Source organism: Pungitius pungitius, chromosome 9 (genome assembly GCF_949316345.1).
Source record: "Pungitius pungitius chromosome 9, fPunPun2.1, whole genome shotgun sequence".
In the NCBI taxonomy this organism is placed as follows: Eukaryota; Metazoa; Chordata; class Actinopteri; order Perciformes; family Gasterosteidae; genus Pungitius; species Pungitius pungitius.
This window is the reverse complement of record NC_084908.1, coordinates 9,552,757-9,573,064: the sequence shown is the minus strand read 5'-3', so window position 1 is coordinate 9,573,064 and position 20,308 is coordinate 9,552,757. Positions and strand designations below refer to the sequence as shown.

The window sequence follows — 20,308 nt, the reverse complement described above, 5'->3', positions numbered from 1 at the left end:
CGAAAAGCCTTGCAGCTTGTGAACTGATTCTTTAGTGGTTTTAATATACTGTACACTCTACAATAAATATTTCCATCATTCATTTACATTTTTACAGTAAAAATATATTTATATATGTAGAAAAAAAATCAGGTTAAAAATTATCCAGAATGACCTCCTAAAGGCAGGATAGCATGTCAATGAGTCTCAGATCCTGCAACCACAGTAAAATCCACAGATAGCTGCCGGGTCTAGCTTCATTGTACCTATTTCTATTTTTAACATTCTTTGTTGCTGAGCTGGCTAACATCCAATCAGAGGTTTTCATTCATAAGAATTGTTGAGCTCTTTTGTACTTGTCACTGCCACCCACCCACACCCTCACCCAGACTTCACCAATACAAATCCTCCTACAATTTGTCTGAATTGGAAATGACTAGCAGATTAGATAATCAATGGTTACATACAATCCAGCACAAAGAATTACACAAAGTCCACAAAATGAGGCAAGACGTGTATGGGCACTTGACTGTAAAAGTTCATTCCTCTGAGAGCACTTGTTCCCCCTTGTAGTGGTTCTTCTGTGCTGGTTCGTCAACAGTTTTCCCTCCGTGGTTTCATCGCTCAGCGGCCCCCTGAGCGCTGCTGGTGGGAATGTTTAGTCCGTTTGCTTAAAGGGTGCGCGGGGACACGGAGGGGAAGGACATCAAACGGTCTCCTTTCGCTCAGCAAGTGCCCCCTGGGTAGACGCTTCATGAAGTGGGCCTCCCTTTGGTGCTGCTTGGTCTTGGAGGCCTTCCTCGGACGGCCCTTGCGTGTGAAAGCCATGTACCAGCCCTCATACTTGGCGTTCTGCAGCGCCGTGTAGTTGTTTTCCAGAACAATCTCGGTGAAGATGCAGTCTTTGCCTCGTCCTTTCCGCTGGGGAGGAGAAAGAGAGCGGGAGGTATATGTTGAGGTATGTTGGACGATTTCCAGGGAGTGGAAACATCGTCTTTATTTTCAGACGGTCAAATACCCATTCAAACCATGAGAAGGCAGCTAAGAGAAATGAAAGAAATCTAATTTGGTCTGGCCTCAATGCGTAACTGAAAACACAGTGCAAGAAGATGCTGTATCCATATGCAGCCACTATAAATTCCAGATTACCTTGCCGATCAGCTTTCCCCTTTTGTTCATACATATGTAGTATCCCGTCTTCACGCCTTTAATGCGAACACGACTTCCGAAAGAGTCCGTCTCCACCTCCAGTTTAGCTGCGCACACAAAACGGATCGCACATAATGAGATGACACAATTGTGACATGGTGCACGAAAGAAGATTATTATTTTTCAGTTTGTGAGTCAAATAAATTCCTGATCGTATGGTAGAAACTGAAATAAACTGGAATTGTCCTTACTATATTTAATTAAATGATGTTTGCACCAGTATCATGAAGATGATCCCCTCTTAACCCGTTTATGGTCCAGTAGACACTTTTAACAAAGCAAGCCTTCCCAAATAGCACCAAATGGCAGTGATTTTGTATGGCCCGATTGTTGATGAAGGTCTGTAAATGCTCTGCTGTGATGCAGCTCAAACGAGGGATGAGGGAGACTGAGAATACTGCGGCCAGGGAACCAGCTACAAGCACAGAGCAGCGGTCAGATTTGGGCTGGTTACAAAAGTGACACCCACTTAGGATGTGTAGCCAATGTATCCATGATGTGTGTGTGTGTGTGCAGGCCAAGAAATTAAAAAGACAAAAGAGCACACAGGAGAGGCATGGAGAGGAAAAGGTATTAAGTGAAGATGCTGACTTCAGCGCTCCTTATAAATTGAGTCATACATTGAATTGTAAAGCAATGAAAATTCCTCATAAAATACATTTCCAAAAAGCAGGCAGCGGGCATTGAGGAAGGGATGGATGGTGGTGGAAAGATGGCTCGACACACCAAAATCCTTTTGGTGACAGGGTTTCTGCACTCTTTAAAGCGTCGGACAGCTTTGCCCTGAAGTCTATCGTAACAGGTGTCAAAGACTTTCTAAAGCAAAAACACTAACGAAAGAAATCCTCTTCATGAGGCCATAAAGGATGCCATCACGGATGCCACTACTGTTTATTGCTACTGCGGTTTTTGACTCAAACATGTTCCTGCAAGAGGCCAAAACCAACATCATTTTTTACTGCGTTTCCACACTGCTCCATGTGTTTGTGTAACGTGAACACATTTCACTTCTCACTTTCCCCCAGGTTTACAAGCATTGAAGTGTAAGAGAGGACGGCCTTTAGCTGTCACCCATTTGGACTGATCAACGACACACTGGGCCTTTAGTTTTAATATTCTTAATCATTGCAAAGACAACACATTTGCACACCTTTTCTGCTATTTGTAATTCAATATTAAATGATACGCAAGCCTCAGGTAGCCAAAGAGTTTTCCGGAGAGATTCAGCTAAACATTCCTACGTTAATTACACCGATATTCACACGTTTAAAAAATAAATAAAACTGATATATTGCTATTTAAAAATACACTAAAATGTGTTTTTTGGTAATCACGAGTGGTGTTATTTTGTCCTCTCCTTTGGGGCTCACCGTGCGCCGCTCCGTCGTCTCCGTTGGCGTTGACCCTCCTGTTGGCCAGAACCTGGACGTGCTTCCCGCTGGTGCGGCTGTACAGCTGGTAGGTCCGAGTCAACCTGCGGCTCATGCGGTCCGACAGCCGGCTCTGCTCGGTGACATGGTGCTTGAAGTTAGGAGGGGACTGCACAGTGTTCTGTCGGACGATGGGAAACACATGTCACCAAATGTTACATTTCGTTTTAATGTCGCCGTTTTTTTTAAACTTTACAATCGTTGGAAGCCTGCAAAAAACGTGAACTAAGGGGAGGCGCAAGCTCGCTGGTCAAAGGCCTAAGGCATTATATAAATAATATAATATATATAATAAATATATAATAATAATTTCATTTATTTGCTGCAAGGCAACAGTTCGCGTTTGGAGTTGCTTAATGTTCCTTTGGGATGACATCTCCCTCAAAGGTTTTTTTTTTTTTTTACCACCGATGATCTTTCACCCCTTCTTGACTTCTTTTTTTCTCTATGCAGTCGTTCTCCATCCACATGTGTTTTAACTATTACTTATACGCTGGAGCTTACCTCTTTTCAAGATGTTTGAATTGTTGCCAATTGCCATAGCACTCATAATAAAATGTTGTCATTGTTATTGCAGCCCGTTGCAGATGTAGAGACGCTCAACTGTAAGCCGGCGCCTTCTTATTAAGTTTCACCTTCTTAATTATAAAACTTTACGCAACAATAATCTTCTTTTAATTGGATTGGAAATATGAGTTACCTGTGCGTAAAAGCAAAGCGCCGTGAATTGAAGTAACCTTAGGGGGAAAGAAGAGTAGAACAATTATTCTGTTACTGAATTTCAACGAGATACATGGCACTATTTTATCTTGTCACCTCTTTACTTACAAATAGCCCAACCTCGATGTTCTCAGCCTCATCTTGTAATAGTTCAAATATTGCTTCATGAATACTCCACTGATGCGGTGCTCGAAGCTCTCGGAAATAAAGTTCCTCCTGGGGTGAATTTCAGCTCACTTTCATCCCACTCGTGTGACATATAGACAGTGATAACCGTGACAATTAAGAGATCCCACAGTGTCCCACGCAGATACAGGATCCACTCGACCGAAACAGTAAAAAGTCCAGGGGATTTAACGCCAATCCAAACGCAAAGTCCGGTGTCGCTGTCACCGAATCAGCTCCATCAAAGCTCTCCGTGTCAATCACTCTCTCAGTACCGGAGCTCTTGAATCACGTTTGAAGTCAGAAAAGCCTCTGTGGCATTCTTGAGCAGAACAGAGGTGAGTATTTGCAGTTTTACGCAGGGGTTTTTACGCATCGGCGATCGGATGAGTGCTGTGAAAATAATCGGATGTAAATATATTTTTTTAAAGTTGAATCCAACGGGTACCGACACGGCTATATTGGTCTGATGGATAGTCAGAGAAATAATGCCACAGCGGTCGCGCCATAGGATGCACAGCACAACTCCAACGTCAACCAATTCCTCCCACACGTGTGTTTCTTGCGGTCGCCTCCAGTCCACAGCATCTGTCTCCCAAATACTTCAACTTGCGGGAAAGTCAATATCCTCGACGAAAGCAGGCGGAGCATTCGAGCTGGAGCCAACTTGAAACTGAATACTTAATAAAACACGTTGCCTCCACCTATTTGCCCCCAAATCCACACAAAATACATCAATGAGTTGAATGTTAAACAAGATGAGAGATTACAATATGAATCACCGTCAGTTACAAAGAAAGGACCTAATTTGTGGGTTTGATCCATAAAAATATCAGCATGTCTTCCAAAGTGTTTTTTAACTAAGCATTTATTTAAACCACAGTAAATCTAACTCATGCACATGTTGTTTTACTGTATCTTCATCCATGTAGACTCTCAGGGCACTATAGTTTTCTCTAAGCAGAATTGTCCACATGGAAACATTCCCTGGCTTATACAGTTACATTAACTTATTCCCTGACTGCAGGTTAGAGGTTGTTTGGTGGTCCCTCAGGATGGGCCGTGATGTACTTTTTCATCCTACATATGTAAGTAATATGTGTTCCATGTGAATACATGACAGAATGGTTTTCACATAACATCTAAGGCCTTTGCATTGACTACAAATGGCCTCCCGCTCACGATCGCTCTTCCGTAACTTTTCACAAACCTGGTTTGATATCAGAAGGCACAGCACAGCCTCATACACTACATCATGCAATTATATTTTAATTATTCTTTGTGACAACAAAGCGGCAGGGTTTCCTTCAGGCAGACGTCTGATATGGGGCGGTGAACGGTTTAAAGTAATCTAAACTTGATCGATCTTCAGCAGGCCTTTTTTTTAATCCAACACAAGGAAGACTTCCATCACTTAATTAAGTTTATACACACATGCACTCTTACAAATTAAGTCAAAGTGTTTTGTCAAAGAGACAAAATAACTGTCTTTGTTGTGTAACTGCAGGATTGAATATATTTGCACTAAATGTAACCTTTGCGATTCAGAATTGAAAAGGAGAACAAATGTTACGTTAAGCCCCCCCATCCCCCTACCAGCACTGTCCTGTGTGGTGATGATGGCATGAACATACAACCTGTCATTCACAAATTGTGTGGGATTGTTTAGGCCAAAGTTGAACACAAAAACTTTCGCATCCGCCCAAAACCAATCTTTGAGTCTTCACAAATGCAGTCCCATGTTGTAAGAACACTATGGGAAACCTTTGCACCCTTTGTACAGCACAGCTGTATAGAGCAGGCAATATCAAATGTATAATCATGTGAATTTGGTCAATGTCTTAGCCGTAAATCAGTCATTTCAGCCAATGCAGTGAATTTAAGGGGTGAAAAAGGACCTGCCTTATTAGTTCCAGTGGGACATTGTAACAAGTGATTTCACCAGCTGGAACAATTCAGCTCTTTGTTCTTTCATATTCTGACCCCTGTGAAGCAATGATCGCACATCTTAAATCTGAAATCCACATGCAAGATAATTAAAGAAATTGAGTTTTATGAAGATCACACAATGACTCATCAAAAGTTATTGTTTGACTGTCTGAAAGCACTTTTAGTTCGGCCATTTAAAGAAAATCTGATTAGGAAGAGGAAACCTGGAGAGATGTTGGGTTTTGTACGGTTGTAACATTGTAAAAGTCTATAATTCGTATTTATTTTTCCTTTTTACTCTCTGAAGCAAATTTTAGTGACAGGATTCATTCAAAATATTCATATAACTGGGTAGTTTCAATCCACTAAACTGCTCAATATGTCAACGACCACATTTTTCAAAAGCAGCTGAATGTCATATTTCTGCTATGCATTACAGGTCTTATTCTCTCTAAGCTACTTGCATGTTAGCGTAGTCCTGTCCTTGCCTTGTGTCAGCCGAGACCAGACAATGACACAAGTCTTTATTGCAGGGAAATTTATTTACTTCCTACATTTTCATATATATTCTTTGATAAGAAATCAAATACCTTAAACAAAATACCTTGGATTTTATGGTAACGGCTGTTAAATAATGTGTAATAATGAAAAAAAATCTATATATAAGGCTTTTTCAGTTTTTGACAAAGTATGCCTGCAGATAATATGTGATTCTTTTAAGTCAGTGTTTTATTCTTCTCTTTAAAAAAAGTCTTTCTAACGGATGAAATCAGCAATCATTTTATTGAAAAAGTGCCAAACGTATCTGATTCTTACCTCGCCTTTTCTCCTAAAGGAATTCTTACAAATCTGCTGAAAGTTAGAGGCAAATATTGATTCCCCTCACAATGTAAGTCTACACTCGTTGCTTGGCAACCTTACAGTGACTCCAGGAACTCAAGACACCCGGCCAAGAAATAGTTAGTAAACCCACAACCTGTGGATTGAAGAAACAAGTTATCGCGTAGCAAGCTTTAGAGGAGCTGGTAGGTATTTTCTACCTTTAGACAGAGTCGGACTAGCTGCTTCCAGCCTTAATGCTAAGCTAAGCTAACTTGTATCAGTCTGCAGACACGGGACTCCTTTCATCTAACTGGCAAGAAAGCAAATGAGTTCATTTCCCCAAATGTTAAACTATTCCTTTCATTACACACAACATCTTAGATGGTTTATCTCAAATACTGCGTCTGAGAACATTTGGTCGTGCAATGTGCATTTGCTATTTCTCTCTGATTTCACTACAATCTACAACAGCCATTTACAATTTAGAAACAAATTCCGTCTCTGCAAATTCAAATGGCATTTGGTTGAGAGGACCTGTCAGACAGGCTTGGCTACAATTCTCCAGACTGTACATGAAAGGTTCCTCAGAAACATGTCCAAAAGCTCAGATCAGTTTTTGTGCTGTGTTTTTTTTCTTGACATACCTAACTGGCTGCTGCCTCACTCCTGAGATTCTCTAGTGACCAGCGTTTCTGGCCTCCTAATGAGTTGGAGAAGAGTTGACGCAGGTCCAAGTTTTGCCTCAGATCACGACTCCTTTTGTCGTTTCTCTTATTCTCTCAAAGCTGGTTTTCACATTTGGATCACAGTTTGCTAACTAATACAAAGCCCTGGTATCAGCGAATAAAGCACAAAAACAGCAATCACTGTAAAAAGAGAAACGTTTTGGGAAAGACACACATTGGTTATTCTTAGAAGAAGAGTGACTGAATGTCTGAAAAGGCCCCAGTGCAGACTGCCATTCAGTGAGAGGTATTATTCCTCCAAGCTAATGCGACACATAAAAATACACACTCTTGTGTAAGGCAGTGCCAATGGAAAGGTAGACACCATGAAAGACAAGGAAAAAAATCTGAGCCAGTGAGGAAGACGGACAGAATATGAGGGAGAGTTAGTGTGGAAAGAAGATGTGGGATGCTGTGGTCCCCAGTGTCGATCGCTGGCTAAACTCAGAGACTTTAGAGAAGAAGAAAGGAACTCTTCAATCCCTTGGTGTAAATATGTACTGCTGCTTTGTTGCAACAACGTGAGCCGCGTAGTGTGCCGGTAACCGCTTCACTTACCCCGGGCTGCGTCCTGCATGACATGGAGCACCATTGGGGTACATTTAAAGCAAACATCTTTAATTACATGCCTTTTTGGTTTTAGAGAAACATGTATAATATAAACTGATAAGAAAATATTATACAAAGTTATCTCCTTATAAAGTATTGACAAATCCATTTGACCTCTGACTTTCTGGCAAATGGTTCGTTCATTTCGATTTGCAACTGCAGACTTGGTTTATTAAAGACATATGACAACATATGTCTGACTCATTCAATTCAGCTGTAGCCTTATTGAAACATTGGAAACTCAACCTGTTATGAATGACTTATTAACATTTTAAACTGCAACCTTGATGGTTAATTACCTTCTAATAATGATCTACTAGTGGGTGGCTGAATCTTTTAGCAGCAGACAGGGCTAATATTTTCTTTTTGGCCTCTACTGAGCTCACAAATACCCCTTTTTGTATATAAAAGTCCACATAACACAGAATGTAATTATAGTAACAGTTGAGTTGAAGATTTATTACTGTTTCTTAAAGATGTACTAACATTTATAGCAACCCACAAGATGGTTTTTCACATTCATTAATGGCAGACTATAGGTATTTTTGCAATGTAAACAATTTCTTGACTCAATGAATCAGAATTTTTGTATGTGACGCACCTGCAAATGCACGATTGACTGCAACATATTGAGTAAATCAGAAGTACCCATTTAATGTCAAGAATGGTTGTCGTTTTCCCTTCATGCTCTTTCACACGGTGAAGCGGATCTGGTGCACTGTGTGCATGAGTGTGTATGTGGCGGTGCCAGCGCCTAAAAAAAATTCATGGTGAGAAAATTTGGAAAAGCGAGTCAAAGTTGTGGCCACTGAATGACGTTCGAAGTACTTACCCATTTAACAGTGCACAGCGGAGAGCTTTGAATGGCTTTTTAACTGGATGAAACGACTGTCTGGGAATGACCCCGGTGTGTAGAAGTGATTAAGGGGACACCAATTTTGCCCCTAACCCAAATGTGTTTGCGTAATGACTTTGCGCGGTGTTCCTGGTGGTGTTAAATAAAGCTCTCTGTTGAAGATTTTAACAACTGTTGAGTGGAGCAGTTCTGTTTCGCTGTTTCTCATAGTGGGCTTGTTTTCAAAAATCTTTTCATTGTCAGTGAGTCTTAAAAAACTTCCACGTTCTTGTAAGAACAGACGAAAATTAAAAGCGATGAAGACAGAGGGGCCCACAGTAGCATCCCCATCAAATCCCCGTGAAGAGGTGTGTGTGTGTTGGTGTGTGCGGCCTGCTGGCACCCAGGTAGAAAGCTGCAAGGTTATCGTTGGCTTCTTGAAAGTGATCTTCCATCCCAGAGACTTGGATGTTTCCCCCGTATTTCACCCCATACCCCCCCCCCCTCTCCTCTCCCGTCCCCCACCCCACCCCGAGTGGAGCGTGATTTACTGTCTTGTAAACACATAGGAAGTAGCATTGAAAATGGTTTAACAAAGTCAATAAAAGCAGACATCATTCCTGGTATCAGGGGGTTCAGAGGGGGGGCGACGAAGAAGAGAACTAGCGTGGTTGAGGGCAGGCATCCTCCTCTCTCCTTCCATCTTTTCATCTTCATCTTTTCTCCTCGTCAGTCATCCGCATCCTCTGTTCCTTACCGCTTCTTTGAATTTCTCTTCACCCCTGTTTTCAAATCATTCTCTTTTTCCTTCTTCCACACCCCCCTCTTTTCCTTCTGCCTTTTTTTTCATGTGTTGTGCAGTGGACAGCCAGAGCAATGACTTTAACAGACCTACCTGCAGGGCTGCTTAGGGTGGCTCTTTCATCTGGGCTCTGGAGAAAGAAGCCCCTGGACCTGAAACAGCTGCGTAGACCTGGGAGTGAGAGGACCATGAAAAACGTAGGGAAGAAAGAAGGGAAATTCAATGGTCCTCTGGGGACCAAACCCATGCCTCTCTCTTACTCTTTTTATCCTTCACTTTTCTCTCTCTAAATGCTCTGATTTTCTTTATCTCTCTTCAGCTTGCTCATTGTCTTACACTCTCTTTTCTTATTGTTGCATCCATCAAATCTCCGCATCAGATCTGACATGCTGATTCTCCCCAGTAAATTGCCAAGTTGCTTAAAAAGCTTGTTGAGATGCAGAAAGAAATTGTGGCTATCAATGAAGGTCACCTATGGACTGGAATAAGGTGAGGAGCTGGCCCGAACACAGTCTCATAACGACTCTTTTTATTGATTAATCTCATGATGAATTATTTCCTTTATGATGTCCTACTAAAATGTTTGGAATGACTGCAGATACATCTATAAAGTAATGCAAGTATGCCAAATATACAGTATGTAAAGTTTATATTGATCAATATTATACTCCATTAGTGTAGTAGACATGTCAGAAAACAACAAATTTGTGTTAAAAAAGAGAATCCATTACAAGTTGTCTGCCTTTTGCCCTTCAAACCAAATGGTATAACCTTTAGATTGTAGCGCATTAAACAATTACAAATAATAATGATTGAAAAGAAATGTCTCTCTAGGACCTGTTTTCTAACGGATACTCGTACCGAGCAGCTGAATTCTTTCAATGTGTTCCATGAATCCCGGGATTCTCCCGTGATCACTTATCTCAAACGCACATTTGGCCTTCATCAACTTCTGGAAGGAGAATGACTCTTCTTTTAGCTTCTTTGTTAATAGCAGTTTGTTCTTTGCAATGCAGTATGTTACCTGTTCAACCATGCACTGGACAGAATATGCTGGCCTTGTAAGAAATGATGTGCTGAAAACAGCTGCCTATAGTTTCACATTGGGGCTGCTGAGACTCAAACGAAGGCCGACCATTAATCTAAGGCCAGCCATTAATCGCTTGGTTTGTTTTAAATACAGAGATTACAGTTTGATCATTTTATTTTCCCCTGCTGCAACATTGACACATATTTTGCAGCTTTAAAAATCTTTAGCACCTATCTACATGTATTCATTCATCTCTCAATGAATCTATTTAAGATTTCAGCTCGATACAAAACCTACTGTGCAGCAGTTATGACACAATAGAGAATCAGGGTTGGGGCTTTAATGCGCCCATTAATGGCACCACAAAACACACACTGATGAACAAATTTCCCATCTATAGCATTTTCGGGCCTCAGCTTCTGAAAAATAAGAAAGAGGAGCTGGAGTTTTGGAGCTGAACGTAATGTCCCTCATGCATCATCACCATCAGTCCAGTCTGTGATGAGATCACCGTCCTGGTTTCAGAATTCCTCCTTACACTCCTTCAAGTGGTGGGATATAATAAAAAAGAGCAATTGGTGACAATCCATACCACCCCCATGGGTACTACTGAAAAACCTCAGTTTTTTAAGTGCTCAGTTTTAGGTTTTCTAATCCTATTGTTACCACACTGTGCGCTGTCTTTGTTAGTTGATTTGTTTGTGTTGGACAGTCTTATGCTTTATAGCATGTTTCACGTGGTGACTTGGCTTTGTAATTGCTTTAGATTGCTATAAGTGTGCACTTATGGCAATCTCAAGTTTAGGATGTATATCCCTGGCCAGGGAGGGCGTGTGGGAATGAGAGTAGTCAAGTACGCAGATGCTCAATTTGGTGGAATTGACTTTCCTTGGTGTGCTAACCCTCCTAGCTAACAAGTGCCATGTGTGGCTTTTGTGGTCCCAACACTGATGGACATTTATTCTAATTAATATCATGTGTGAGCCATGTGTGATTTCCTTACATGCACAACACATGTTGGGGGTCAACAGAATGGTTTGGACTCGGCTTCCTCACTTGTCATGTGGTTAGCTTTGTTTAGACTGGAGCCACAGGGGAAACCGCTAGCTTAAAGGCTTCATCTAATTTTAAAATGAATTGATTGTTTTAATCCTGAAAAACAAAAAGTGCATGTACAAAGTACACAACTCAGTATAGTAGTTTAAATGAAAAAATGCCATATAATTGTATTAATCATCTTATGTTTCTTATGACGGTATCATGTATTGATAACTTTTCCTGCTAAAAATATCAGTAGGAAAACATGCTCTCTGACAACTGGGGCATTCGAGTCATAATCAAACAACAGCCACAGAACCTAAAATAGGCCAACCAGGAAGAATCATATCACAAGTTTTTCCATTTTCTTATTGTCAAGTGTTTTAAAGGCCACTTAATAGAGGGGCTTTTGATAGCATCATAACGCTGGATTACTCGTTAAGTATTCCAGCAGCTCTGTTTCCCCTCTCAGTTTAAAGCCAACTATAGAAGATGTTAAAAACTGACCGGTGAATCACCTGGCCCTTTCCTCCGTCTGCCTCCCTCCCTCCCACTCCTCACCCATCCTCTGTGGGAGAATCTGCACAGAGACCACAAAAAAAGGAAGATGAAGGGTTGAGAAATATGAGTGGTGGGTGGCTGGTTAACACGAGGGGCGCAAAGTGAGGCAGGTGACAGAGTGAGAAAGCAGAGAATGAAAGTCCACTCTAAAAGAAAAGAGAGTGCAGAGTGGACGGGGCTGGTGTTGAGTGCTGTTGTATTTGTTTAGTCCTCTTCAAAGACCAGCTTAATTATTTTACCATGCCGTGGCTGCAGAGACTGCAGGATTCATGGGCTGCTCTCAACCCCTATCTCCTCCAACCAACTGAGGCCTGACCCTGGAAACACTTCAAACATTCACGTGCAACGGAATGTCGGACGTACCTTTCTGATGTGAATATGTGATTACAATATCACTTGTTGCTAATTAGGTCTGTTCTTACATCTCTGGAATCCACTTTCTGACTGGTAAAATATCTCTGCCGGGACGCTGAGCCAACCGATGACTGTCCGATCCAGCAAAGCATCTCAACATAGATGAATCACTCTCACTTGACGGGTGCACGCTGTCTGCAGAATAGTTTACATATCACCACTAGGTGCAACAAAGTTGAAGCAGTTCAGTAACAGTGTCATAAATGTAAAAAAAAAGAAGTCTAAAAAAAGAACACTTCTCATATAAAAACAGCGAAATTAGCTAAATTTGATTGAGACCAGTTTTGTTTATGTGGTAAATAAATCAAGAGAGTGGCATCAGTCTTCACATCCAACTTTCAGTAAGTAGTTCAATTCAATTCAATTCAATTCATTTTATTTTGTATAGCCCAAAATCGCAAATTACAAATTTGCCTCAGAGGGCTTTACAGTCTGTACACATGCAACATCCTCTGTCCCGAAACCCTCACATCGGCACAGGAAAAACTCCCCAAGTGTGGGGTACAAGGTGATATTGAATTGAACGGACGGACCGGCCTTCTGACTGATGTTTAAATCTGTGAGTCCTTGAAAGTCAAAGTGGTTGGTTCACTGGCCAACCTAGTTATAGTGTTGCTCTCATTACTTTGTTAAATAGCTGGATGGGTTCAGTTCTATAAATTTGTAGGGAAAGTGTCCAATAACCCTTTAAAAGTCCTCACACATAGTTGAGAAACCAGATTTTTTACACTTTTTCAAGTTCTTTTTAATTTAAAGGTGTGGTAAAGGCTTACATTTACAAGATATTTGACACATTCATAACACATCTATGAATACACCATTTAACATCTGTGATACATATTTTGAAAACATCTGGACCGTAATAGTTTATCCATGACATTATTTGACTCCAGCTGTACTGCAACTTGGCAGAAGGTGTGCATGGTAGGAAAACAATCCATCTAATAGCTTTGGAGATAAGAAAATGACAAAATGTGGGGATTTGAGGTTCGAGTAGATTAAGGCTGAGAGGAGCTCCATGGAAATATTCAAATGCCATATACGCATTACTCCATTCCCACAGCTGCTGTATCCTGTAAAAAAGTACAAGGCCTTTGAGCATTCCAACCCAGCAACCCCTTCAAATACATTGTCCAACAGGAATACTGTCAGTGACCTTGTTCACTCGGTCCTTGCAAGCACACAGCAGATCCCCTTACGTCAAATAGTAATGCCAGTCACTTCAGGAGTTTAAATGTGTTATTACTGTGGTCTAGACAGTCTCGGACAGATGTCATGGAGATACAGAATTGGCCCTGTTCCATAGAATAAATGAACTGTGTGGGGTGGTGTGTGCAATATGAAAGTTGTATCATGTGAAATGGATTATTTCACATACTATTCCATGTATAGCTTAAATATGGAACAATATTGTAAAACACGGCAGATTTCTTCATAATAAAAGCATTCATTTAATGCATTAAGATAATTCTTCAACAACTTTCAAGTGTTTTCAAGTGTGTCTCAGAAGCGTTGCAGACAGCAGCACTTCACAATCCTAGCCAAAAAACAACTATTTTGCAAATGGGAAATACTTCAAACTTTAGCAGGCATAAGCCATGGGGCCTCATTCTCCAAGCTGGTGCACCATGACCTGTCTGTGCTTTTAAAAGAGTTTGAGCATTACGTTCCAACCACAACAGACCCACAAATGCAAAGGAATTGATCCGCGACCAATGTGTGAACAAACCAGGTGAATCAAGCAAGCCCGTAGAAGGAAAACAACTGATGGAGGTCGCAAATGACGCTGGTCTTAAAAGTATGTTTGACGCAAAAACAGTTCTGGAATAAACTCAGGACAGAATATCCTGAGATCCCCACAAATACACCGAAAACCCTGCTTTAATTTCCAACACCCTTCTTTTGGGTGTTACACCCAAATTACACCCCAGGCCGGACATAAGGGATTCACTTTGGGTGTCATTGGCTCCCATTGTGCATTGATGGTGCTTGTTTTCATGCTATTTGCCTAATATAATTGTTTCATATTCATCCCCCACACCTTGAACACCTTGAGGTCCATAATAATATAAGACTGCTGATTTTAAGTTTAACTTACGTTGTCTCTCTTCTTCTGTCTTCTCCATCTATCTGATCTCATGTTCTGAGTTCTAAGTCCCCCCCCCCCCCCCCCCCCCCCCCCAGCGTCTTACTCTGTTCTCCATGCAGTCACTGCCCCGATCCCACCTCCTATGCCCTTCTCTTTCCCCCTTTCTCTCCTGCTGCCATTTATCTGTCTCTCACTCCCTGCTGTGACCCCCCCCCCGACCCCCCTCCGCTCCTCTCCTTCCCTGTTCCCCTTTTTCCTCTGTAGTCTGAAACCTGTGGAACCAATTAGACCTCGTAAGCGGGGGGGCCGTCTGCCACCGTCGCGTGGTCAGTTTAACCTGCCGCTCCAAAAAGGACCTTGTCTCATCACGCGACCACCACCTTGGCTCAGTGGGTGGGTTTGGGATGGTAGGGCGGGGGTCTATGTGACCACAGGAGCCCAGGGACCACCAAGGCTCTTGTGAACCACTGTCCTCAGTAAAAACCTAAATGTGGGGTTGGCTTGCTTTACTGTAGAATAGAAAGGATGGGAGCAAACTGAATATTGTGCTTGACAAGAACATCAGAGAAATGATGTGAGAAAATCGATCCAAAAAAATCACCCCTTTCTTGTTTTTCATCTTTATCTTTTGTGCGTGATTATTTTTCAGGCCTGTTAGTGTATGGTTCATCCTCTTTAGAGGTAAACAAACACCTCTTTTAGCACCAGACCGTCTCCTTTCACCCTCTTTTCACCCTCACCCCAACTGCCTGGAATGCTTTTAACAATTCACTGTCGGACGCAGAGCAACATGGGACGCTGGGAGATTGTCGCATTCCAAAGGGGAGCATTTTTTAGTCGCTCTTCACCTGTCAATCAGCGACACTATCACCTTGTCGCCCCTTTTAACCCCCCCTCTAAGACACCAACTCTGGAGCCTGCAGGCTGCTTTGCAGCGTCCCAGTTTAGGGACCCGGCCGTCGATGTGTTGAGCAGCTAAGAATGTGAGCCTTATGTCGCTCAAACACCGTTTTCTAAGACTAAGACACTTCCAGCATCTGTGATGTGGCTCGCTGACGAGCACCTTTCCTCTGGTGATATGCGGACAAAAAAAAAATAACCTCATAGACTTTTTTTCCACTTACGATGGTTTCTTGCAAGTTTGGGTCCAACTTTTTGGGAAGTTTGGTCCACAGTTATACTAAAAATAATGTAGAAACACAGCCAAATCCTGTGTTTTTGTGGCTTGATCTGAAATGATTTGGAGAAAATGGGGTCAGGAAGGGCACACGCACACACACACACACACACATAATACTAGCCAACTGTCAACAGCTCTCCTCCCAACACACACATTCTACCCGTTACAGTCGGGATAAGAGTCCTGGCATATTATCAGTGCGTTGAAAGCACCTGACTGGTATGTGACAGTAGCAGTTCTCCCTTTCAAGTGTGGGGGGGGGGGTCGTCGGTGTGTGGCGGGGGTAAAGGGTTGATCCATATGATACGCGTCCTGCTGGATACTTGACAGGACCTGTCAGTGAGCTGAGGGGAGGGTGGTGCTTATCGATCAAACACCCCTCCTATCTGCCACTCAGACAGATAGGGCCTTCATGTGCTGAGGCAGGGTGTCGGCTGGGCTGGGTGGGGGATTTTGTCTTGTGATTGTGAAAGTTAATTCAAGGGTTGAGGTGAAAGGAAATTGGTCGTCAGTGTATTTGTGTGGGTTCCTCTTTCTGAATTTAAAGGTTCAAAAACAGCGGAGGGTTATTATTATGACTCCTAGTTTTCTGAAGCCAGCTTGAAGCAATGAAGCTTTAAATATATTTCCTGTATGGAAAACCAAACAAATGTAAAACAAGTATGCCAACTAATTAAACAAATATTATTTTCATTGCAATTTTGTAAATTATTTTTAAAATACTGACAAAAGTATTTTGTCTCCAAAATGTTAAAGAAAAGAACAAATAAATGAAAAACCTCACAATTTCCCCAAGCTAAAGCTGATGTTTTTTGTGTCAGATGGTTCAAAATTCCAACTTGTCATTCATTAATACTATGAATTAAAAACAATTAAGCAACAGCTACATTTATCTCAACATAATGGTAACAAAATCCACCAAAGAACATTTGCCAAATTTTCTGGTTTATAGTAAGTAGTGTTGTGAGCTAATGCTAAGTTTAGCTTCACTCTGTAAAGTTACTACAGCTGTCTAATAATTGTTAAAATTGCTCTGAAATCTAGTGGTAAAAGACTCACTATTTAATACATTTGTGTTGGACAGTAATCCAGCCAATTTAGCTTTTAACCAATCACAAGCCTTCTTTTCTGACCTGCAGGCTGCTGCTGCCCCTGTTCTCACACACACACACACACACACACACACACACATATACACCCATGCACCCACAACATACGCGTGCGCACACACACACACACACACACACACCAATCAAAAACAACTCTTGGTAAACATGCAGATCACCGTCCCACCTCTAACAAACTGACACAATCAACAATGATCCCAAAAACCATCTTTTTTTAAAGTTATTCTTTCTTCAACCGCAGAGCCACCGTTTATTTTATCTGGCGAGGCGGACGGCGTGAGTCACACTGGCAGCATGCAAAAAAAATATGAGATTCAGAGACAGCCAGTCATCTTGTGGTGAACTTTAACCCGTGTTTAGAAGGGACTGCCTTTGGCCACTGGTCATTACGCCACCGTGCAGGCCCCTCGGTGCTGGTGTCAAAACACTTTGCTTGGCAGGGACTTCGTAGAACAGAATGTGACTGGAGGAAATGTGTGTTTAAACTTGTAGATTTGATATAAAAGTCCCTAACTGGTTGCGACCTAGTGAGGACCAAGGACTTGGTAATTGAACTGGAAGTGTGTCGGTGTGAAGGAAGCAGCTGCGCTCACTCAGCACATGGGGTCTGGGGTCTGGTGTGTGGTCAGTGGGCTCCCCCTGGTGTCTCTCCTCACAACTCTGTGTGACGTCTGCACTGACCGACTTTGCATCACTGCTAAACAGCACACCTCAACGTGCAATCCACGCTGAAGCACAAGTGGATGTGATTTTGATCAATATTCTCAGCCATGTCTTCGTTTCTGTGGGCACACTTCCACATGAGCCACTTAGACAGCCATCCTTCCTGTCTCCCTGCCTCCCTCCCGATCTATAAATACTCTCTCATCAGCGGAGAGCTGTGGCTGCGAGAGGCGTCGACCTCGGCCTCTCTCCGTCCAGCAGAGCAGTGATTTATGGGGGGCTCAGACTGGAGCTAACCTTGCACTTGGGCCCTGGCAGTATAAATAATGGCAGGTCAGTGGCACCGTGGACGGCGGGGAGAGACTCTTTCTCCACCTCCGTCTCTCTCCTCCTTTCTCTCTTCTCTCTGTCCTGTTATCATCAGCGTGATGGAGACATCATCATCATCTCCCGGGAGTATAAATAGTGCTGGATCAGGTGACAGTGCCGGCCATGGCCTTTGATGGGAGCTTTAATTTCATGCCTAATTTCTCCCGGCACAGAAAGGATCGATGCTGCCCTGCACGTGCTCCCCCATCCCTCTGCTGCAGAGAGAGAGAGAGAGAGAGAAAGCAAGGAAGGACAAAGGTTCCCCCGCTGAGTGATGTGCATGTGTCAAGACATTTAGCTTACCTGTAAACACACATACGTGCGGACATCCTTCACGGAGTGCAAACACATTGACAAATAAAGGCCAAGTCCAGACGCACGAGCAGAGCTCCATTTCTGCAGACGACTCAGACAATCAATACGGCGGGAACAGATAGCTCAGGAAATAAAGGGCAACAAGCGAAATACAACTGCACGGCCACCCACCTGTGTGTTCTGTGTGTTACACATTGATATGGTGATAAATGTACGCCCTGTGTCCCCGCCTGCAGCCCCAGGGAGGCATTGAACTCTAGCCCCCTCCATAATGACTTTGTCTACCTATCGATCCGGCTATGATCCATGTACTGTAATTCTTATATCATCAGCCCCGGCCACAGCAATAACTCCAAGTCATATTTCGGGGGCCTCCCGTCAACACTTGACAACTTAATGATGCAGGGGTCCTTGCAGAGTTTGGACTTTACACCCCCCCCCTCTCCTCTTCTGTCCTTTCCTCCCGTAGGGCTCTAATTTCTCCTTGTTCTTTCCGACTAATATCAGCAAAGGTACAGAGAGGCTGTTCTCTCGTTGGACTTCCCTCTGAACCACATATTTTCCTCTTTTCACCTCTGCGTTCCCGCAGTATAGCGCAGGGTTAGTGTCTGGGATTTCTGTGCATCTATCTCTGATTTGGAGCACAGCCCCTGCAGGCTCCCGAGGAGACGCAGCCGTCCCTCTTTAGACCCTGTTCTCTTTCTCCCTTTGAGGCAGGGCTATATTTCATTGTCATTTCAACCCTCTCTTCCTAGCCTAGATGTAATAGCGGGAGATATATTGCCCTCGCTTCTGTAGTCTTCGCAGCTTCCTCAGCCTTTTATAAAACACTGTCAGAGTGACAAAACAGTAGCCCTTGGGTATTCAGGCACAGATGCCGCCTCATCCTGAGGAGATTTCTCAATATCCTGCGCTGATCTTTTTAGCAAAGAGATAACATCTGGGCCCTTGGATGGAACAGTCCTCCTGGACAGAGCTGTAGCTCATCTCTATAGCCCTGTCTGCCTATAAGGCCATAGGCTGTCTGTCAGCTCTATTTTTATAGGAGCTGATTTAGGGAGCAGCCCTTGAGTCCCGGGCCGACAGAGAACCAGGGGAGCATGCAGGACTTTCAGGGCACGCCCCATACTGCTAATCAAGAAACGCCTACCTGTCGAAAAAACATGCAGAAAGAGAGAAAAAGAAAGGTTTTGTTGATTACTGTCGCTGTTTGAAAGGCGCAGTTGGTGTTCCAATAGACACCTCGTAACCCTGTAAGCCTCTGAGACATGGCCCTGATTGAGATGTGAGTAAAAGAGAGGAGGGGGGGGGGGGGCAGATGGGCTCTGCAGACAATTAAAGCTGCTTCTTCTGATGTGGTGCCTCCACTTTGTTCCTGTCACTCCTGCCTCATCCTTAGGGACATCCACCCTCTTCATATGCCAGCGCATCCACCTCCCGGTCCCTTCCTGTCCCCACACTGCTACCCCGTCCTCCTCTATTTCTCTTCACGTCCACCTCGGCCTCTCCTCCCCGCACGATCCTCAGCAATATCCTCTTCTCTTCTTTTTTTTTTTTTACTTCCAAACAAGCTCCATCTCCTCTCTCCCGGGCTGCACATCTCTCTCCCTCATCCTCCACACCACCCCACCCTTCCCTCCCAGCCTTAATTGGGAGTCAGGGAGAGCAGTGGAAATCGCATTAACGCGAGCCCTGCCTGGGTGTGCCATCCATCTTCTTTTTTATTACGCCGCGCCGGGGCTGCCTGCGCGCTGCCGTTCGATTTGTCACCGGCCTCGTTCGCTGATAACAGGCATTTGTCATCGCCTTGCCTCCCTGTTAATGTTATCATCTCCTCCCTGACAGCCGCCCTCCGCCGGGGAGCGCCGGCGACAAAGCACATCCGTCAAGCGAATATTTCCACGGCTAAGGGGACCGCACACTGCAATAAGCCACATTAAAGCACTTATGAAGGGTGCAGGCCGAGCACGTGCGCGTGTGCGTGGGGGCGCGCGCGCGGGCGTGTGTGTGTGTGTTCTCGCGCGCAGGAGCGTGTAGTGCGCTTGTCAGTGCCATAAAAGAGGCGGGGTGGGGGCCGACTGGGAGAGGAAGGGGTAATTTGTTGCAATTAATTACGCAGTGAGTGTGGCTTTGTTGTGTGGGAGAGCATTTTATCTGTTGGAATGCTTCCTTCGCCAGACTGTGATGCTATTTGTTTGATTTATAGCCTCTGCCTGCCCAAGGCGGTGAGCCTTCTGCGTGTGTGTGGGTGCGTGCATGTGTCTGTGTGTGTGTTTTCACATGTGCACGGTGGCATT

At 43.4% G+C, this 20,308-nt stretch overlaps 1 protein-coding gene across 1 annotated transcript; it reads right to left on the bottom strand.

Moving 5' to 3' along the window:
* Positions 1–24: 24 nt before the first annotated feature.
* fgf8b (fibroblast growth factor 8b) lies at positions 25–4,088 on the bottom strand. The gene is made up of 5 exons (XM_037472551.2): positions 3,447–4,088; positions 3,319–3,355; positions 2,559–2,739; positions 1,129–1,235; positions 25–900 (listed from the first exon to the last, which is right to left on the bottom strand). Exons 1-5 carry the CDS (start codon positions 3,503–3,505, stop codon positions 604–606), a joined length of 681 nt encoding a protein of 226 aa, XP_037328448.1. The 5' UTR covers positions 3,506–4,088; the 3' UTR covers positions 25–603.
* Positions 4,089–20,308: the final 16,220 nt, after the last annotated feature.